Below are 23519 nucleotides of genomic sequence, written 5' to 3' on the forward strand. Positions count from 1 at the left end.
GCCAATTCCTCCTTTGGACGCCTTTCCTTCCAGTTCTCTGCTGCCAACGACTGGAACTAATTTAAAAAATCACTGAAGCTGGAGACTCATATCTCCCTCACTAGCTTTAAGCACCAGCTGTCAAAGCAGCTCACAGATCACTGTGCATGTACATAGCCCATCTAAAAAAGCCCATCCAACTACCTCATCCCCATACTGTTATTTGCTTTGTCTCCTTTGCGCCCCAGTATCTCTACTTGCACATTCATCTTCTGTACATCTATCACTCCAGTGTTTAATGGCTAAATTGTAATTATTTCGACCACTATGGCCTACTTATTGCCTTATTTGCACACACTGTATATATACTTTTCTATTTTGTTATTGACTGTATGTTTGCTTATTCCATATGTAACTCTGTGTTGTTGTTTGTGTCGCACTGCTTTGCTTTATCTTGGCCAGGTCGCAGTTGTAAATGACAACTTGTTCTCAACTGGCCTACCTGGTTAAATAAAGGCAAAATAAAATTTAATAAATACAAACTCTACTCATATTAGCAAACTCCGACATTTTCAAATGTAATGAGCTCCATGTCGTGAACTAAAGTCTTATTGTTATGGACTTGCTGACTCTTCTACACAATCATTACATGGCCATTCTGCACTTTTCATTACAAGTCATTAGTGATGGGTATTTGAAATTATTTAGCTATTCAAATAATATCCTGCATTTCTTTCCAGATATCCGCATAGTAATGAAAAAAAAATGAAATGCCACAACAGCAGACAGACAGTGCACAGTTGTTTTCAGGGTGCTATATCTGTCACGGTTCATGAATCCACTGCCTCTCTCTCTCTCGCTCTCGCTCTCTCCCTCTCCCTCTCCCTCTGCCTCTGCCTCTGCCTCTGCCTCTGCCTCTCTCTCTCTCTCTCTCCCGTGTTTGTGTGGGCGTGGTTCCCAATCTCAGCTGGCGCAGACAATCAGGCCTGATTGTCTGCGCCAGCTGGAACCACTTATCTTCCCTTTATAAGTTCTGTAACCAGTGTTTCTTGTTGTCAGATCGTTGTTACTTCCCTGAGGTTGTGTTGTTACTTCCCTGAGGTTGTGTTGTTACTTCCCTGAGGTTGTGTCGTGTGTCCGTGCTCATCTCTCGTCGCCCTTGTGTGGATTATCTGCTGTGCTCCTTCCTACACATCCGGACACACTCCCCTGGATTTCTCAGCACGCTATCACCGGAAGGTGCGCCCTAGTCCCTGGGTCGGATTCCGTCTGAGTAGTCTGTCTGTCCTGTTGCTGCTGTAAATTGTATTCATTAAACCATTGTTGCTTGCATCTTCTCATTAGTTTTTCTTCTTCTCTCCAGGAACACGTTCAGCACGTCAGACGAGTGCTTCAGAGGTTGTTGGAGAATAGACTTTTTGTCAAGGCGGAGAAATGCATTTTTCATGCACAATCCGTTCCATTCCTAGATTACATCGTCTCGACTGAAGGTATTCGCATGGATCCTGACAAGGTTAAGGCTGTGGTGGATTGGCCAAGCCCAGATTCCCGTAAGGCCCTACAGAGGTTTCTGGGATTCGCCAATTTCTACCGGCGTTTCGTTCGCAACTTTAGTCAGATAGTCGCTCCTCTTACCGCCTTAACCTCCCCCAGAGTGACGTTCAGGTGGTCCGATACAGCCGAGGCTGCATTCGCCAAACCCAAGAGCCGCTTTGTTTCGGCTCCCATCCTCATAGCTCCCGATCCCTCGCGTCAGTTCGTGGTGGAGGTGGACGCTTCAGAGGTGGGGGTAGGTGCGGTACTTTCCCAACATTCCTCTTCTGACGACAAGATGCACCCTTGCGCGTTCCTTTCCCATCGGTTATCACCTGCGGAACGCAACTACGACATTGGCAACAGAGAGTTGTTGGCAGTGAAGTTAGCACTGGAGGAGTGGCGCCATTGGTTAGAGGGGTCGGGGATACCTTTTATAGTTTGGACCGATCACAAGAATTTGGAATATATCAGAACCGCCAAGCGACTCAACTCCAGGCAGGCGCGGTGGGCACTCTTTTTCGGACGTTTTGACTTCTCTCTCGTATCGCCCGGGTTCCAAGAATGTCAAACCCGATTCCCTTTCTCGCATTTTTGACCATTCCGAACGCCCATCCACTCCCGAGTGCATCCTACCCGGGACCCTAGTGGTCTCCACACTCACATGGGAGGTTGAATCGAGGGTCAAAACGGCCTTAGAAGGGGTAACGCCTCCGCCCGGTTGCCCGCCTAATCGGTTGTTTGTGCCTGAGGGGTGTCGGTCCGATGTTATTCGGTGGGGGCATTGCTCCAACGTAGCGTGTCATCCAGGAGTCAGCCGCACTAGCTTTTTAGTTAAGCAACGCTTTTGGTGGCCACTGATGGCTCGTGACATTCACAGTTTCGTCTTGGCTTGCTCGGTTTGTGCCACTGGGAAGACTTCTAATCGACCCCCAGATGGGTTACTCCAACCGCTGTCGGTCGCTTCGAGACCCTGGTCCCACATCGCGCTAGATTTTGTTACTGGCCTTCCACCCTCCCAGGGCAAGACGGTTGTTTTGACCGTGGTGGACCGGTTCTCGAAGGCGGCTCATTTTATTCCCTTGCCTAAATTACCATCTGCCAAGGAGACAGCGGTAACTGTCGTGGATCACATCTTTCGCTTACATGGCCTGCCGATGGACGTAGTTTCTGACAGGGGGCCCCAATTTGTGTCCAAGTTTTGGCAAGAGTTTTGTAGGTTACTGGGAGCGAGTGTCAGCCTGTCTTCAGGGTTTCATCCCCAGAGCAACGGTCAAACGGAGAGGGCCAACCAAGATTTGGAGAGAGTGTTGCGATGTTTGGTTTCTAAGAATCCCTCTTCCTGGAGTCAACAACTCTCTATGGTTGAGTACGCTCACAATTCGTTGCCAGTGGCAGCCACGGGTCTCTCTCCGTTTGAGTGTAGTTTAGGTTACCAGCCACCTATCTTTCCCAGTACGGAGTCCGAGGTCACTGTTCCCTCCGCTCACGCTTTCATCCAGAGGTGCCGTCACGCATGGAGCAGAGCCCGTGAGACTCTTCTCCGGGTGGGGGCGCGCACCAAGGCTAAGGCCGATCACCACCGGTCGAAGCCTCCGGTATACGTCGTTGGCCAAAGAGTGTGGCTTTCTACTAAGAACATTCCACTCCGATCCGTTTCGAACAAGCTTGCCCCCAAATTTATCGGCCCGTTCAGAGTTACCATGATCATTAGTCCGGTGGCGGTCCGGCTCAAGCTTCCTCCGGCATATAGGAGAATTCATCCTACCTTTCATGTGTCTAAAATAAAACCTGTGTTTCAGGCACGCATTAACCCGCCGGTCCCGGTTCCCCCGCCGCCACGACTTGTTGATGGGGAACCCACCTTTTCTGTCAATCGTATTTTGGACTCTAGAAGGAGGGGATGCGGATTCCAGTACCTGGTGGACTGGGAGGGTTACGGCCCGGAGGAGAGAAGTTGGGTACCTGCTAGGGACATTCTGGATCACTCCCTTATCGATGATTTCAATCGACAGGTAAATTCGCCTGGGAACGCCAAGAGGCGTTCCTAGGGGGGGTATTGTCACGGTTCATCTCTCTCTCTCTCTCTCTCTCTCTCTCTCTCTCTCTCTCTCTCTCTCTCTCTCTCTCTCTCTCTCTCTCTCTCTCTCTCTCTCTCTCTCTCTCTCTCTCTCTCTCGTTTGTGTGGGCGTGGTTCCCAATCTCGGCCTGATTGTCTGCGCCAGCTGGAACCACTTATCTTCCCTTTATATGTTCTGTAACCAGTGTTTCTTGTTGTCAGATCGTTGTTACTTCCCTGAGGTTGTGTTGTTACTTCCCTGAGGTTGTGTCGTGTGTCAGTGCTCATCTCTCGCCGCCCTTGTGTGGATTATCTGCTGTGCTCCTTCCTTCCCATCCGGACACACTCCCCTGGATTTCTCAGCACGCTATCACCGGAAGATGCGCCCTAGTCCCTGGGTCAGATTCCGTCTGAGTACAGTCTGTCTGTCCTGTTGCTGCTGTAAATTGTATTCATTAAACCATCGTTGCTTGCATCTTGCATCCGCCTCTGTATTATCACAATATCAGTAGTCTTTGGCTAACAGTAGCCTAGGCTAACAGCAACAGTGAAAGAGCGGTCTGATGTTTAAATGTTTAAAAATACATTTTCTGGTGAGTGTTTTACATTGATCTGTGTCAGGTCTTGTGGACCCGCCATTGGTGAGCGCCTGTACTAGGCCAATTGCTATTTAAAGTGTGGAAAATAGTATACAGTTGTCAGGGCTGACTGGATGGCTAAATGGGCTATGAAAGTAAAATGCATTTTCATGTAAAATTCAACCCATATCCCGTAGCCCATGAGAGAGAAAATGAGCTTGGAAATAATACAACCACTTTCTGCGTCCTCAGTTTGTAGGCTACTTACAGTAACTATAAACAATGTACTGTCAAAGCCACGTGACATCATAAGCAGCAGTAGCTCAGAGCGCCGTACATAAGCGTTGCATTTCATTGAGACAAAGCTTTTGCATTGTTAAAATAGGCTTACAAAAATGATTTACAAATTAATATTAATATCCGTTTGGATATCTGGATATTCTATTAACCATGCCCATCCCTAAAAGCCATTGAGAATAGACAAGATGCATCCCAGTTATTATTTTTACTATAAATGTTTGAACCCTATAGATGGCTTTCTTTATGGCCCTAATGGTGGATATTGGATCTGTGTGGGTCTCCCTATCTGCTCTTTTCATCCAGCCTCACTCTGAGCCCATAAAGTGAGTTACAGCTTGCCTGGATGGAGTAATCCCATTTTATTACACGTATCCCTTCAGTCTGAGATCACATTCACAGACTCAGCAGGCTGAGAGTGACTGGCTAGGCTAGAGGAAGGATCTGTCAACCCACACTGCTCCTAGAGGCTGTTCAAGAACACTGTACTTTGCAGTGTTCAGAGCTAGTGAACAACTGGCAGCTATAGGCAGGGGACATGTCTCGATGGCCTAAAGTAGCCTTCTCCCCTCGTCTCCTTATTTCCTTCATGTGTGCTGACACACAAAGACTGGAAAGTGGAGCAAGGTATAGTGGGGTCATGCCTACTGGATGCACCAACTGTACATACCCAGGTTATTTATATCAGTACATTGAAGGAAAGGAGAGTAGAAGAGGAATCAACTAGACTATTGAGATGCACCCAGACTGTTCTCCAATCATCACTCAGAAAGGAATACAATAATTTTGCCATGGCTCTCTCCCTATCGCTTTCCAGTTCTACTCATCTTTCACCTCATTCTTGTTTGATTCATAGCTGGAGTGGATTTCCCTCTGTTAGCATGTGTACTCATTTTCAGGGTCCGTGTCTGAGGCAGGGGGAATGGGTGATCGATAAGGCACAGAGAGGGGTCCTAGTCTCCGAAGAGGTTTGGGTTGCACGTAGGGGTTCAGAGGCTTGGCCCAGACAGGAGGCTTATATTGCAGACTACTGTACTGGATCTTGTGCTGGACTGGACTTGGGCCAGATGTTAGGGTTACACACACATACACACACCTAAACACTGTGGCTTCAGCAGCATTCCTTGTATGCTGTGGAGAAAGACCGCTGGAATCAGAACTCCCCACCCCAAACATCGGTCACGGACACACGCACACATAATGTTCATACTCAGCTAGCCAATTCAGCCAAGCCCATCTCTCTGTCTCTTTCCTCAGCCAAGCCCATCTTTCAAGCCCATGCCTCTCTCTATCTCTCCTGGGGGGTTGGGTTATCGTTTGTGTGTGTTGATCCTATATTACAATGATCAGCTTTCCAAGATCCTGTGTGGGTGTAGACTTGCGGGTGCTGGCTCTGCTGTAATTTCCCCATACATACGCTCATACAATGGGGTAAAAAAGTATTTAGTTAGCCACCAATTGTGCAAGTTCTCCCACTTAAAAATATGAGAGAGGCCTGTAATTTTCATCATAGGTACACTTCAACTATGACAGACAAAATGAGAATAAAAAATCCAGAAAATCACATTGTAGGATTTTTAATGAATTTATTTGCAAATTATGGTGGAAAATAAGTATTTGGTCACCTACAAACAAGCAAGATTTCTGGCTCTCACAGACCTGTAACTTTTTCTTTAAGAGGCTCCTCTGTCCTCCACTCGTTACCTGTATTAATGGCACCTGTTTGAACTTGTTATCATTATAAAAGACACCTGTCCACAACCTCAAACAGTCACACTCCAAACTCCACTATGGCCAAGACCAAAGAGCTGTCAAAGGACACCAGAAACAAAATTGTAGACCTGCACCAGGCTGGGAAGACTGAATCTGCAATAGGTACGCAACTTGGTTTGAAGAAATCAACTGTGGGAGCAATTATTAGGAAATGGAAGACATACAAGACCACTGATAATCTCCCTCGATCTAGGGCTCCACGCAAGATCTCACCCCGTGGTGTCAAAATGATCACAAGAACGGTGAGCAAAAATCCCAGAACCACACAGGGGGACCTAGTGAATGACCTGCAGAGAGCTGGGACCAAAGTAACAAAGCCTACCATCAGTAACACACTATGCCGCCAGGGACTTAAATCCTGCAGTGCCAGACGTGTCCCCCTGCTTAAGCCAGTACATGTCCAGGCACGTCTGAAGTGTGCTAGTGAGCATTTGGATGATCCAGAATAAGATTAGGAGAATGTCATATGGTCAGATGAAACCAAAATATAACTTTGGTAAAAACTTGTTGTGTTTGGAGGACAAAGAATGCTGAGTTGCATCCAAAGAACACCATACCTACTGTGAAGCGTGGGGGTGGAAACATCATGCTTTGGGGCTGTTTTTCTGCAAAAGGACCAGAACGACTGATCCGTTTAAAGGAAAGAATGAATGGGGCCATGTATCGTGAGATTTTGAGTGAAAACCTCCTTCCATCAGCATGGGCAATGTAGATCAAACGTGGCTGGGTCTTTAAGCATGACAATAATCCAAAATACACCGCCCGGGCAACGAAGGAGTGGCTTCGTAAGAAGCATTTCAAGGTCCTGGAGTGGCCTAGGCAGTCTCCAGATCTCAACCCCATAGAAAATCTTTGGAGGGAGTTGAAAGTCCGTGTTGCCCAGCAACAGCCCCAAAACATCACTGCTCTAGGAGAGATCTGCATGGAGGAATGGGCCAAAATACCAGCAACAGTGTGTGAAAACCTCGTGAAGACTTACAGAAAACATTTGACCTCTGTCATTGCCAACAAAGGGTATATAACAAAGTATTGAGAAACTTTTGTTATTGACCAAATATTTATTTTCCACCATAATTTGCAAATAAATTAATTTAAAAATCCTACAATGTGATTTTCTGGATTTTTGTTTCTCATTTTGTCTGTCATAGTTGAAGTGTACCTATGATGAAAATTACAGGCATTTCTCATCTTTTTAAGTGAGAGAACTTGCACAATTGGTGGCTGACTAAATACTCCCCCCCCACTGTATATAGTAGTAAATTAGAAGGTACATGAGTTAACATTGGGTGCTGGTGAAAGAAAACAGGTGGTCGTAGAAATAACTTTTTTCTTGACTTGTAGTTCCACCAAAGATGAAATAGCCAATTCTAGAATAGCCTATTATGTGTTAGTGGACTGCTGTAGGTAGTGGTAGATTGTGTGATGGGTTGTGTTTTCCCTGGAGGACCACCTGTCTAGCTCTGGCCATGCTGAGGGTTCTATAGGGTTCTATGCTCATATACACACATGCACGCCACGTTCAAAGGTGTGGACAAAGCTGTGTGTGGTCAGTGGTCTGTTTTCTCTTTGCAGGAGGTCACACATACACACACACACCCCAGCATTTGGCAGCAAAGATGAAACCCTCACTACCTGGAAGGAAGTGAGGGTTTGGCTTACCCCCCAAACACTCTCACACATAGAGCCAGGTGAGCTCTTATCTCTCTCTGATCGTTGTGTTCCGTCTGTCATGGCAGTGCCTCTGAAAGACCAGTGCCACAATGCCTGGCTGGCAATGAATTGTGGGGGAATGGCGTGTTCCCTTTTAAGATAAGTACCTGGAGAGGTTTCCGTCTTTTACAAAGTGATCTAGTCTGTCCATTCAGGTATTGATCTTACAATCACCCCTAAAGATGGAATCCACATTAGGGGAAGCACTTTTTTTTGTTTTTGTTTTGTTTTGTTGACAAAACAGCGGTGAGGTGTCGTGCAGAAAAACAAATTAAGAAATTGCAGTGCATATTCTGCTGTTCTATCGTGCGTGCAATGATGTCGGAGAAAAAAGTGTTTGTTGTTTTCAATAACTTTGTTGTGGTAATAGCCTATCCCAAACGGACGTGGCAGTTTCACCATTAAAGATTACAGTTTAGACACATTATTTTAGAAATGTTTCGATCCCCCCCCCAAAAAAATTATATTATTCAAAGGTATATGATTGAGGTCCAGTTTAACCTCTCTGGGATATGTGGGACGGTAGCGTCCAGAGGCTGCTTTTCCGGTTACTGGCTATTTTAATTCTGCATCATTAAGACACGTGATGCCTGAACTTCCATCAACACGTCTCCCTCGCTATTAGGGGCAATACAATCCTAGACCACTGTTATCCTACCCACAAGCAAGCATACAATGCCCTCCATCGTCCGTCATTCAACAAATCAGATCATGACTCCGTACTCCTGCTTCCTGTTTACAAGCAGAAGGTCAAACAGGAATTGCTCATGACTTGCTCCGTTGAGAAATGGTCTCCAGAATCAGAGATGATCCTATAGGACTGCTTTGTTAGCCCTGATTGGAATATGTTTCGGGACAACGCCGATAACATCGCGCTAACAACCTCACTCACCGGCTTCATTCGGAATTGTATCGGCTACGTTATCCCCTCAGTTAAGGTTTGCTGCTACCCCAATCAAAAGACCTGGATCAACACTGAGGTTCACGCTAAACTAAAGAATAGGGCTACCTCACACAGGGCTATCACAGACAACCCTGAGGCTATGGCTGAGGACAGGAACAAGTACAATAAGTCCTGCTATGACTTCCGCAGAGTCATCAAACGAGCAAAAATACAATATAGGAATAAGCTGGAATCATATTACACAGGCTCTGATGCCTGCCGCGTGTGGCAGGTGCTCCAGTCCATTACGGATTAAACGACAAGCATTTCTCTACACCCGCAATATCATCTGCTAAATACAGTTGAAGTTGGAAGTTTATATACACGTAGGTTGGAGTCATTAAAACTTGTTTTTCAACCACCACACAAAGTTCCTGTTAACAAACTATAGTTTTGGACTATAGTTCCAACAATTATTTACACACAGATTATTTCACATATATTTCACTGTATCACAATTCCAGTGGGTCAGAAGTTTACACGTGCTAAGTTGACTGTGCCTTTAAACACCTCTGAAAATTCCAGAATATGATGTCATGGCTTTAGAAGCTTCTGATAGGCTAATTGACAAACTTTGAGTCAATTGGAGGTGTACCTGTAGATGTATTTCAAGGCCTACCTTGAAACTCAGTGCCTCTTTGCTTGACATCAAGGGAAAATTAAAAGAAATCAGCCAAGACCTCAGAAAAAACATTGTAGACCTCGACAAGTCTGGTTCATCCTTGGGAGCAATATCCAAACACCTGAAGGTACCACGTTCATCTGTACAAACAATAGTACGCAAGTATAAACACAATGGGACCACGCAGCCATCATACCGCTCAGGAAAGAGACCCATTCGGTCTCCTAGAGATGAACGTATTTTGGTGCAAAAAGTGCAAATGAATCCCAGAACAACAGCAAAGGACCTTGTAAAGATGATGGATGAAACAGGAACAAAAGTATCTATATCCACAGTAAAACGAGTCCTATATCGACATAACCTGAAAGCCCGCTCAGCAAGGAAGAAGCCACTTCTCCAAAACCACCATAAAAAAGCCAGACTATGTTTTGTAACTGCACATGGAGTCAAAGATCGTACTTTTTGGAGAAATGTCCTCTGGTCTGATGAAACAAAAATATAAGTGCTTGACCATTATTATGTTTGGAGGAAAAGGGGGAGGCTTGGAAGCCGAAGAACATCATCCCAACCGTGATGCACGGGGGTGGCAGCATCATGTTGTGGGGATGCTTTGCTGCAGGAGGGACTTGTGCACTTCACAAAATAGATGACTTCATGAGGGAGGAAAATGATGTGGAAAAATTGAAGCAAAATTGCAAATGGATCTTCCAAATGGACAATGACCCCAAGCATACTTCCAAAGTTGTGTCAAAATGGCTTAAGGACAACAAAGACAATGTATTGGAGTAGCCATCACAAAATCCTGACCTCAATCCTATAGAAAATGTGTGGGCAGAACTGAAAAAGCGTGTGCGAGCAAGGTGGCCGACAAACCTGACTCAGTTACACCAGCTCTGTCAGGAGGCATGATCCAAAATTCCCCCAACTTATTGTGGGAAGCTTGTGGAAGGCTGCCCAAAACATTTGACCAGAGTTAAACAATTTAAAGGCAATGCTACCAAATACTAATTGAGTGTATGTAAACTTCTGACCCACTGGGAATGTGATGAAATAAATAATAGCTGAAATAAAACATCCTCTCCACTATTATTCTGACATTTCACATTATTATAAAATGTGGCGACCCTAACTGACCCAAGACAGGGAATTTTACTAGGATTAAATGTCAGAATTTTGAGAAACTGTTTAAATGTTTTTGGATAAGGTGTATGTAAACTTCCAACTTCAACTGTATGTGTATGTGACCAATACAATTTGATTTGTTTTGATGGAAGACCCAACCGTGATCTGCCCACCATTGCCTCTCTACCAGACGAACTCAATACATTTTATGCACGCTTTGACAATAACTTTGTGCTGGGTGTGAGACCCAGAAGATTGGGTGATCTCGCTCTCCGAGGTCTTTAATCAGGTCAAAACTTGCAAGGCCATGGGGCCTGATTGTATTCAGGGGCACGTACTCAAAGCATGTGCAGAAATGCTTGCAGGTATATTCAGTTATTTCAACCTCTCCTTGTCCCTGTCTGTAATCCAAACATTTTAAGATGACCACATCATTCCTGTTCCCAAGAACTCGAAAGCTTCATGCCACAATGACTGCCACCCTATAGCACTCATCTGTAATCATGAAGTGCTTTCAGAGGCTGGTTATGGCACACATTAACTTTACTGTCCCAGACACTCTAGACCCACTCCAATTTGCATACCGCCCCAACAGATCAATAGACTACACAATCTTAATTGCGCTGCCTTCACCCACATAGATAAAAGGAATACTTACGTGAGAATGAGGCTCATTGACGACAGCTCAGCGTTCAGCACAATTTCCCCTCAAACTCATCACCAAGCTTAGGGCGATGGGACTTAACACCTCCCTCTGCAACTTAATCCGAGACTTCCTGACGGCCCGGACCCCAGGTGGTGAGAGTAGGCAACATCACTTCCGCCACGTTGACCCTCAACACGGGGGCACCTTAGCGGTGTGCCTAGTCCCCTCCTGTACTCACCCACAACTGCGTGGCCACGCACGACACCAACACCATCATCAAGTTTGTTGACGACACAATGGTGGTAGGCCTGATCACCGGCAACGATGAGACAGCCTGCAGGGAGGAGGTCGGTGACCTGGCAGTGTGGGCCCCCATCCTCATTGACAGGGCTGCATTGGAGCTAGTCGAGAGGTTCAAGTTCTTCAGTGTCCAAATCACTAAGAACATAAAATGGTCCACATACACGCACAGTTGTGAAGAAGGCACGACAGTGGCCGAACTCACTGTGGCCGAACTCCCTGCCATCCATGACCACTATATCAGGTGGTGTGAAAGGAAGGCCTGGACAATCGTTAGACTACTACCACCCTAGCCATAGATTGTTCTCTCTGCTTCCACACGACACGCAGTACCGGTGCATCAAGTCTGACACCAACAGGCTCCTGAACAGCTTTTGTCCCTATGCCACTCACATACAATCATCATTTAGGCTACTGCTACTCTGTTTATCATATATCCTGATGCCAAGTCACCTTACCCTTATACATATCTACCTTCATCACTCCAAAGTCCCTGCACATTGTAAATATGGTACTGGAACTGACTGACCCTGTATATAGTATGCTTACTTACTTTATCATGTTATTTTTTATTTCTTATTACTATATATTGTGTGTTTTTGTTCTACCTTGTTGTTTTTAGTATTACATTGTTATTGATTACTGCATTGTTGGGGTTAGAACTTGAAACAAAGGTATTTCACTGTAATTGTGCATGTGACATACAAAAGTTGATACATTGAAACAATTAACATCCCATCATGCTTCGGGTCATATATGTAAAATATGTAAAATGCTGGGCAGGCCATTATTTTGTCTACTTTGGCTATGCCCCCTTAGGATGACAATGCCCCATCCACAGGGCACTGAATGCCCCATCCAAGTGGTCACTGAATAGTTTGATGAGTATGAAATTGATGTAAACCAAATGCCCCATCTCAGTTACCAGATCTCAACCCAGTTGAACAAATGTGGAGCAGCGCCTGAGACCGTGTTTCCAACAATACACCAAATGATGAAATTTCATGTGGAAGAATGGTGTCGCATCCCTCCAATAGAGTTCCAGAGACTTGTAGAATCTATGCCAAAGTGCATTGAAGCTGTTCTGGCATCCTATTAATACACTTTATGTTGGTGTTTTCTTTATTTTTGCAGTTACCTGTATGTCTATCCACAGCTATTATAGTTCACTCATATGGTTTGAGTTTAATGAATCCACTCAACTTGTGGTTTCATTTTCTGTGTGTGTGTATTCAAAAACACACGCAAGTTTCTGTGTGTTTTTGTATTGAACCCTGTCATTTTATAGGTCTTCTCAGTGCAAGTGGCCTGTGCTGTTTCAAGCATGTTTGACAAATGCAGCCTCTCTCATGTGGCTCCATGTGACATGACTGCTCTGCCAACTCTAGACACAAGGCTCTAATTTAGTCCAACATAAACCCTCACTTAGAAAGCCATTCATATAGACCTGCATATACAACCCTGCTCATGGAAACCCATACACACTCATGTAGATTTAGCATTGAAATCTCACGTCTTGTGACGGCCGGCCGCCCAACAACCTGCCCGCTCGACCCTATCCCCTCCTCTCTTCTCCAGACCATTTCCGGAGACCTTCTCCCTTACCTCACCTCGCTCATCAACTTATCCCTGACCGCTGGCTACGTCCCTTCCGTCTTCAAGAGAGCGAGAGTTGCACCCCTTCTGAAAAAACCTACACTCGATCCCTCCGATGTTAACAACTACAGACCAGTATCCCTTCTTTCTTTTCTCTCCAAAACTCTTGAACGTGCCGTCCTTGGTCAGCTCTCCCGCTATCTCTCTCAGAATGACCTGCTTGATCCAAATCAGTCAGGTTTCAAGACTAGTCATTCAACTGAGACTGCTCTTCTCTGTATCACGGAGGCGCTCCGCACCGCTAAAGCTAACTCTCTCTCCTCTGCTCTCATCCTTCTAGACCTATCGGCTGCCTTCGATACTGTGAACCATCAGATCCTCCTCTCCACCCTCTCCGAGTTGGGCATCTCTGGCGCGGCCCACGCTTGATTTGCGTCCTACCTGACAGGTCGCTCCTACCAGGTGGCGTGGCGAGAATCTGTCTCCTCACCACGCGCTCTCACCACTGGTGTCCCCCAGGGCTCTGTTCTAGGCCCTCTCCTATTCTCGCTATACACCAAGTCACTTGGCTCTGTCATAACCTCACATGGTCTCTCCTATCATTGCTATGCAGACGACACACAATTAATCTTCTCCTTTCCCCCTTCTGATGACCAGGTGGCGAATCGCATCTCTGCATGTCTGGCAGACATATCAGTGTGGATGACGGATCACCACCTCAAGCTGAACTTCGGCAAGACGGAGCTGCTCTTCCTCCCGGGGAAGGACTGCCCGTTCCATGATCTCGCCATCACGGTTGACAACTCCATTGTGTCCTCCTCCCAGAGCGCTAAGAACCTTGGTGTGATCCTGGACAACACCCTGTCGTTCTCAACTAACATCAAGACGGTGGCACGTTCCTGTAGGTTCATGCTCTACAACATCCGCAGAGTACGACCCTGCCTCACACAGGAAGCGGCGCAGGTCCTAATCCAGGCACTTGTCATCTCCCGTCTGGATTACTGCAACTCGCTGTTGGCTGGGCTCCCTGCCTGTGCCATTAAACCCCTACAACTCATCCAGAACGCCGCAGCCCGTCTAGTGTTCAACCTTCCCAAGTTCTCTCACGTCACCCCGCTCCTCCGCTCTCTCCACTGGCTTCCAGTTGAAGCTCGCATCCGCTACAAGACCATGGTGCTTGCCTACGGAGCTGTGAGGGGAACGGCACCTCAGTACCTCCAGGCTCTGATCAGGCCCTACACCCAAATAAGGGCACTGCGTTCATCCACCTCTGGCCTGCTCGTCTCCCTACCACTGAGGAAGTACAGTTCCCGCTCAGCCCAGTCAAAACTGTTCGCTGCTCTGGCTCCCCAATGGTGGAACAAACTCCCTCACGACGCCAGGACAGCGGAGTCAATCACCACCTTCCGGAGACACCTGAAACCCCACCTCTTTAAGGAATACTTAGGATAGGATAAAGTAATCCTTCTCACCCCCCCCCCTTAAAATATTTAGATGCACTATTGTAAAGTGGCTGTTCCACTGGATGTCATAAGGTGAATGCACCAATTTGTAAGTCGCTCTGGATAAGAGCGTCTGCTAAATGACTTAAATGTAATGTAAATGTAAATGCATAGATTCAATTATTGATCGGCATGCACCGACCCAAATGAACAGTATTAGTTACGACCTGATCAAGTCTAAGAGGAGTAGTGTCTGTGTGCGTGAGCGTGTTCGTGTGTGTCTCTGTATGATGCTCCAGATAATTCCTTGTCTGATCTAGATTCTAAGGGGTAAGAAAGGAACAGTGTTTTCAGGCTTTCTGTCTTTGTCATCAGTCATTAGGGCCTTAGTTCTAGCTTGGTCCATTGTTCTATGTGTCTGAAAGGGACAGGGACTGGAGACACTAAGGAGGGACCACACGCCTCAGGGGAGAGATTAGAACGAGAAGGAGCCAGACATTTTTTGTCTTTGTCGTGTTAGAAGCTTTTGGGAAGAGAGGGTGGGAGAGCAAGACCGAGAATGAAGGAAAAGAAAACAGAAGAGAAGGGTAGGCAAATGGAGAGAGGGAGAGAAATGAAAAGAGAGGCCATTAATTTAGTGCTGTGGGAGGTTTCTGAAGGTTAGTGTGTGTTTGGTGCCAGGCTCTCCTGGGTTGACTGATGCCTTTGTGAAGAGGCCAGGAACCAACCACACACACACACAGTCTTTAACTGAGTTCAAAGAGAGATAGAAATGGGAGGCTTTTTTTCACTCCCTGTAATTGGACCCGATTTGCTGAGATTCATATAAAGTTGGGGTATTTTTTTTGTTGCTTAATATTGTTTAGTGTAGCCTACTACACACACTCTTGAAGGTTCTCAGTGGAAAACATCTCACACACACACTTCACCCATTTATCATTGAAGCTGTCAGCCTCTTTCAAAGGGGCTGAAAGCATCTCAGGAGGCATCGCAACTCTCATGTCCATATGCAAACACACACACAAACACACACAACGCATGGGTAGACACTCTCACTTGCGTACAGTGTTAACACAGAATGCCTTAACATAATGGAAGCCAGTGAAATGAAGGCCAGATATATTTATTGTGCTACTTTAGCACAAGACTGTGACACACACACACACACACACACACACACACACACACACACACACACACACACACACACACACACACACACACACACACACACACACACACACACACACACACACACACACACACACACACACACACACACACACACACACACACACACACACACACACACACACACACACACACACACATCCTCCTCTGGTATGCGTAATATCATTATTTGGTGTGTGTGTTCAGGATAGATGAAGTGTATAAATGCACCAGTCTTGGCTACCAGGCTTATAACATACAGCTCATTGGGTTTATGACAGTCAGACTACATGAGTGAATGAGGCTGCTGAGGCTTTCATAAGCATATCTCACAGCTCTGCTATGGCATATTTTCCTTCCGATATATTGATCTTGATATGGTCTGTGCTCATAGGAGCAGTAGGTAACTTTTTTAGTTGTTGTTATGGTTTGACTCAAGGCTGTGTTAGCCTATTTAACTAAAGCAGTGGTGGGCATACTTTTTGGCTCAAGGGCCACAGCTCAGGGCTGGTTTCCCGGACAAATATTAAGCCTAGTCCCAGACTAAAAATCTATTTCATTGGAGATTCACCATTGAACATGCTTTTTAACCCAGGATTAGGCTTAATCTGTAGATGGGAAACCAGATCTCAGGAAAAGTTACTCATCGCAAGAGGATAGTCAACCAAACCACCTCTGCTATACAAGCATGTCCTCTAAGTGTATTCTTTTAGCATTTTCCTAACCCGGTTCCGTCTTCTCTCTGTCTCTTTCCAGGCGTGTTGGGCAGTGCGGAGTGTTCATGCGGGCGCAACCACTTCACGTGTGCAGTGAGCGCATTTGGGGAGTGTACATGTATCCCGGCCCAGTGGCAGTGTGACGGGGACAACGACTGTGGAGATCACAGCGACGAGGATGGATGCAGTGAGTTACACATAAATATCTCCATTTGTCTTTCACTTTCGCTTGACGTCCTTTACTATATTTAGTACAATATCGAAATGTGCCACATCGTTTTTTTGCTGTTGGGTGTAAATTAAATTTGGTGTCAGCACAGCTAGTACAAGTGGCTATACAGGCCTCATACCCATGTTATTATTGTCGTAGAATAGACAACTGGTCTGTGGACACATTGGACATTTTTCTAATCTTCTGGAGTTTTATTCCCTTCAAATCTTTAGAATTTATGCTGGACCGATATCTACAAGAGGCTATATTTATTTCAAAATCCATACACACGTGCACCAAACACACACACAAAAAAACTATTTTTGTGAATCGTGCCTTTTATATTCCCTTTTGTAGATATTTTGTCCAACCAATCTTTATACCAAATTATTAAAATCAGATCATTTGAACATGTCTTTTCATGACTTTGAAAAAAAAGACCCTCCAAAATGTTGATGTCCCATGTGTCCAGAGACTAAATTTAGTACAGTAATTCACGTACGCTTTGAAGAATATAAACAAGAAAATCGTCAGATTTGTCCATCAGTTAGCACGGAGGACAAATTTCCATTATTGCCATTTTAAAGTACTTCTCATCTTGACTCTGAAACATGTTTTGGTTGGTTGTTTGTGCGTGTGTCCAATAGATGTCTTATAGTTTGATACCTAGCTCTCTGGTCGTTGACCTCTGTTGGAGGAGGTGAACTGGATTATAAATTGCAACTCCATACAGAGCGTAAGTGAACCACCCCGGGACTTCCCCAAGTTAAGGGTTTTCTCTGGGCAGGGTGGTAGTCTCTAGTTCAGGGGTGTCCAACTCATTCCATGGCTGGCCGAGTGTCTGCTGGTTGTTGTTATTTCCTTTCAATTTGTGTCCAATTAAGACCTAAGACAACCAGGTGAGGGGAGTTCTTAAGTAATCAGTGACCTTAATGGACAAATCAAGTACAAGGGAAGAGTGAAAAGCTGCAGACACTCAGCCATCCATGGAATGAGTTTGACGCCTGTGCTCTGGTAAATCCTTGCTCATACGGCAGGCCTTATTGCTCAAATCAGTTTTGTTTTTCAAATCTGTTTTGGACTACTGACTGTCCAAACAGCAAGTTACAAGTGACCAAATCGTATTTGTGTTTGTGTTCAGACAGCAGTCATTTGCTGACATAGCTATGCTAGTCATGTCTCAGTGGTTTAGGCTGATTGGTGGTGGTGCTTGTGTTTCCTATCACTCAGAAGTTTCTGTTTGTAGCAAGCTAAGGTGGCAACAATGTGAACACTGCTTTAGATGACCAAGTGATGGAACTAAAACTGTTGAACAATCACATGATATGTATTTAGACTGCTATCACGGTTTAGTCCTTCTGTAGCTCAGTTGGTAGAGCATGGCGGGCGCTTGTAACGCCAGGGTAGTGGGTTCGATCCCCGGGACCACCCATACGTAGAATGTATGCACACATGACTGTAAGTCGCTTTGGATAAAAGCGTCTGCTAAATGGCATATCTATCTCATATCTAGATGTGTGGCATATTTTGCTTGTCAAAATCAGATTTATGGCTTGAGAGCTCTGTATTTATGGTCTCCCGAGTGTCGCAGCAATCTAAAGCACTGCATGGCAGTGCAGGATGCGTCACACATACCCTGGTTCGATTTCGGGCAGTATCACAACCGGCCGTGATTGGGAGTCCCATAGGGCGGGGCACAATTGGCCCAGCGTCGTTAGGTTTTGGCCGGGGTAGGCCATCATTGTAAATGAGAATTTATTCATAACCGACTTGCCGAGTTAAATAAAGGTTAAATAAATAAATGTGTGTCCTCTACTTCCCCCAGTCAGTGGCATACTCTTTAAATACAGCTGATCTTATCACCCTACACCACAGCTCCACATTGGCACATAGCACTGGGTCATTCAGGCAATCATTGATCTCATTGGTTCCATATGTACTCATTTGTACTCATTTGCACCTGGCCTTACTGTGACCGGGTCACTGAAATGAGCTCCATTGGGTCAAAAATGGAGAACCATAACATTTGGTGGTCCACTCTGACTGTGTATATTCTTTGTGCTCACTAATGGATGCTTGAGTGAATTTTGGCCTCTGCTAAGCTTTCAGAGAGAAGCACTGGCATCAGAGCTGTTGGTGGTGATGTGTGTGCGCATGCGTGCATGTTTGCATGTATGTGTGTGTGTGTGTGTGTGATAATGCATACAGGTGCGTGTGTGTGCACGTTTCTTCTCATCTGTCCACCTCTTTCCCAGTAAGGAAGGGAGGGAGGAGGGAAGTAATTGGTGATGCCTGGCCCCAGGCACTAAGCATTATTGATCCCGACCAGTTGAATCAGTGTGGAGTCTGATCACTCCCTATACTCCCTCCGCTGGTACTGAGATCATTTAAGCAGACACATGTAAGCAGGCAGTAGATATTAGCCTTTTCAATTAGCCCTCTTCAATCCATTTAGCCCTGTCTGATCGATCCCGGGAAGATCGCTCATTGTGATCACTTTGAGGCTGGCTTGAGGTAAAGCTGCCCATAAGCACAGTTCCACGATCAGTTTCCTCCTATCTAACACTGAACCTATGTGCCCTGTTTTTGACAATGCATATCTGTTGCACTCCAAATTCACCTTAATAAAGTAGGTGCTGAGGTTTGTCTATTACAAACATATAGGCTAAGATATGTCCCTGTCCGGAAACAACCCCTAGGCATGTGTAGATATGAATTAAATAGTTGTGTATATATGCAATATGAAAATAATGCATTAAAAAATAAATCCAAAATGTTATTGACAAAACTCAGAGGGCAAGGTGGAGCTAGCTACAACCACATTGCTTACACTTTTCCCATTATTTCAGATCCATGTGAATTGCCCAAGGAAGTAAGGGCTATGAGTTGTTTCTGGACATGCCAATAATGATGTTCTTCCTTTCAGAGAGAAGGCAGTTAAATAGAATGCAGATCAAATGGCATGGGGGTTGTGGGTAATGGAGGAAAGTGTAGGTCATATGATCCGGGCCTCCATTACACAAATTGTATTAACTCTGAGCGCTTGTGGAGACGGGCTTATAAAAAACAACGTTGCGACTTTATGGTTTTTAATAAATATTCTCAAAACAGGGCAAATAATTGAATTCATGGAGTCAGTTTCTCTCAGGGTAGGGACACAAATGAATTACTGTACATGTTGCAGTAGCATAGGGGATACTGTTTGGCTGGGTGAATTATCTGAATGAACACACACACATGGAATTCCATGATTCAGCTGTAGGGTGTAGACTGTGGCTGAGTGCATCCTGACCACACACACACACACACACACACACACACACACACACACACACACACACACACACACACACACACACACACACACACACACACACACACACACACACACACACACACACACACACACACAAATTGCAGTGGTTTACTTAAGTGTGTGCTGATAGCCCCATGAGGAGCCAGTCACAATTTATATCAATTGAGCAATTTACAGAGAAAGCAGAATACTCTGTGCTGGAAATGGCATGCAAAGTACATTTTTCTGTGTAGGAGTGGGTGTGTGTATGTGGTCAGTTTGTGTCAGAGTATTCCATGTAAACCTCCTGATCTAATTAAGGTCTGGAATTTAGAACACCAGTGTGTGTGTGTGTGTGTGTGTGTGTGTGTGTGTCTGTCTGGACAGGGTGGCCCGTATAGTGTTTCTTTCGAGCACAGGGACCAAGGGACAGATTTGGGCTGAGTGTTTGCATTTCTGGGCAAATGTTTTGATGCCAGACAAATAGGTTTTGAAGTAACTTTTTTCAACTGGTGGTGCTGGTGCTACTAACTCTTGTGGCACCAGCACATGATTTAGTCGACACCAATTTGTTTTATATATATTTTTTAAATCATTGATAATGACATGGCCTGTGTCCCATAATGTGCCTGCATTCCATACAGAACCAGGCCAATAATGACTAGCCATCTTTTAAATCAGGATGCCCTCGTGTTCTAACATTGATTTGGATAGATTTACTGTAAACAGCAAAGCAAGAGAATGTTAAAATAAAGTGCAAAATGTATTTCTCGCAGGTTTCAAAGTGCCATGAGTTATTTTCTGCAAAATCCTCTATAAGGCAGAATTTGAAAACACAAAACTTGATATCAAAACAATACCACGGCAAAAAAAAATACAAACAAGGAGTACTGTAATTTCCCTCAACTTGTCAGGTTCTCAAAATCACACTTTTTAAAAAATTAATAGAAAGAAAAAAATATGTTTTTCTTTAAGTCCAATACAATTCTTAAACCACATCAGGGGACCATTTTTGAGGTCTGGAAAAATCTGAGAAATGTAGATTGTTTTGTCTCGTAACACTTTAATCCAGGTGTGCACCAAACAGCATGTTGTGTTTGGCTAGTGGTGTTTCAGTAGCACACTTCTGATGGTGTTTTCAAAACAAGTGGCCACTGGATTGATGCAAATAATCATGATTCTTATACCACTTCCTTATGCCATCTATCTGTTGCATCAGCCTCATTTGCTTTGTTTTTATAGGCTACAGTGGTTGTATGAATTTGGCATCTATGCCGCACAACTGTGCCAGAGTCTGTTTGGAATATTTATTTCTTGCACAGAAAAACAAGCTGACCAATAGAATAGGTAAACCTTTCTACTATGGGGGATAGTAGATTAACATAAGCTAGTGATTTTGCAGTTCGTTACTCAACTTGTTGGCTGAGGAAAAGTAAATGTGGACAGTTTTTCTAACATCTTCAAAGTGTGCCTCGGAATTCGATGCATCTCCTTGCATCCTGATGTGTCTGTCTTCACTTGTACTTCGGCGCTGCGAGGCCTGTGAGAAGGACACGATCACGTGACGGGCATTACGAATTGAGATATCTGAGAGAGCCATGTGAGTGAGAGATGCTTCGGAGCACGACGATTGGCAGAAGGGAATTATAATTATCATATTCAGCCCAAGGGCACAAATGTCACTTTAGCTGCAAGGCATGGGTTTTTTGAGGAGGCCTTACGGCCACACAAGATGCCGCCGGGAAATTGGACGACTGTAGTTATCTTTTAATTACTTTTCCATCTACTAGGGTATCTGTAGGAGAGACTAAAGCCATCAGCATGCTTCAGATCGGCTGGCACCTAGCCAAAACGAATGAGTGTGCTTGCGTACTCCCTTAAAAGACAATCACTTGAAAAATCAGAAAAAAGTGGCAGTAGCACTGCCGAAGCCAGTATACACGTCCTCAAAATAGTCCGAATTAATCTCAGATGACTCCAGAAATCTGTCAAATGTTGAAGTCTTTGCAGAGAAGATCTTACAGCAGTCATTCAATTTTAAATCTAACTACGATGTTTGGTGCAGTATTTCTCAAGGGAAAAAATTTGCATGAAAACGAGTAGTCTCTCGTTGAATGACAACAGACTTTATTGAAGAATACCTACCAAGAAAGGGGTGTAAAACTTTAGTACCGAACTTCGGCTTGCCTCCAGAAAAAAAATGTCGTGTGCCTGAACAGCCCAAAAAAAGCTCACAAAGTCCGAAACAAACAAAAACGTCACAAAATGTTGTCATAATATATGCATGAACTCTTCCGAACTGTTTCCGCTGGGAAGGATGCGGATGCCTTAAGGAATCAGGTATAGAAGTTTTAGGATGTAGGACTCAAAACTGACCTTGATCAATGTGGATGGTATCATCTTAGAGGTGGGACAGAGGGAGGGGTACTGTCGTGGAAATTCATACTGAGAGACTTTGTCATTTCTTCAAACAATCAGCTTTTTAAAATATTGATTCATTTTTGCAATAATGAGGCTGGTCGACCCCACACCCTTGAGTGTTGGACCGAGTAACCTAACCTTTACACAAATGCAGAGTACTATATATAGCTGACACTAAAAATGCTTCGTCATGGTTGGTTCCACCCCTCCCATGCAGACCAAGAGGCATCATAAGGCACTCTGGGTTCATTCAGTCATTATCTGCACGGGGTTGTTGTCTTAACCCCACCCTGGCTTAGTTTCCCAGTAGCAAGGATGATTTTGAGACAATTAGAGATTGTTCTACTCCTAAACCATCTCTAGTAAAACACATTATTGTCTATGTAATGTAGTCTAACTCATTTTTGTCAGCTTAAGCCATCTCTAGTGAACATACACCCAGACTAGTTGCAGGGAACGAGAGTGGAGACCATAAAAACACAGACACTAGTAGGACAGAAATGTCTTACTATTAGTTAAATATTAATTGATAACCATTAATATAGAATAGAGGTCGACCGATTATGCTTTTTCAACGCCGATGCAGATTTTTGGCTGACCAAAAAAAAAAGCTTATACCGATTAATCTGCCATTTTTTTTGTTGTTGTTGTAATAATGACAATTACAACAATACTGAATGAACATTTATTTGAACTTAAAACCTCTTAGGGCTCGGGACAATTTTTTCAACGTTTTGTTAAAAATATCGTGCAAAATTTCAACGTCCTGCTACTCATGTCAAATCAAATCAAATCAAATGTTATTTGTCACATACACATGGTTAGCAGATGTTAATGCGAGTGTAGCGAAATGCTTGTGCTTCTAGTTCCGACAATGCAGTAATAACCAACAAGTAATCTAGCTAACAATTCCAAAACTACTACCTTATAGACACAAGTGTAAGGGGATAAGAATATGTACATGAAGATATATGAGTGAGTGATGGTACAGAGCGGCATAGGCAAGATACAGTAGATGGTATTGAGTGCAGTATATACATATGAGATGAGTATGTAAACAAAGTGGCATAGTTAAAGTGGCTAGTGATACATGTATTACATAAAGA

General features: G+C 44.5%; 1 protein-coding gene across 3 annotated transcripts in view; it reads left to right on the top strand.

Moving 5' to 3' along the window:
• The window catches only part of lrp4 (low density lipoprotein receptor-related protein 4), a 242510-nt gene that overhangs the window by 87189 nt on the left and 131802 nt on the right, over positions 1-23519 (top strand). For all 3 annotated transcript variants that reach the window (XM_046346503.1, XM_046346501.1, XM_046346502.1), the window contains exon 2: positions 16527-16673. In XM_046346503.1, coding sequence (XP_046202459.1) covers positions 16527-16673 — 147 coding nt within the window. The remainder of the gene's footprint in view (positions 1-16526; positions 16674-23519) is intronic.

This window comes from Oncorhynchus gorbuscha, linkage group LG04 (genome assembly GCF_021184085.1).
Source record: "Oncorhynchus gorbuscha isolate QuinsamMale2020 ecotype Even-year linkage group LG04, OgorEven_v1.0, whole genome shotgun sequence".
NCBI lineage: Eukaryota > Metazoa > Chordata > Actinopteri > Salmoniformes > Salmonidae > Oncorhynchus > Oncorhynchus gorbuscha.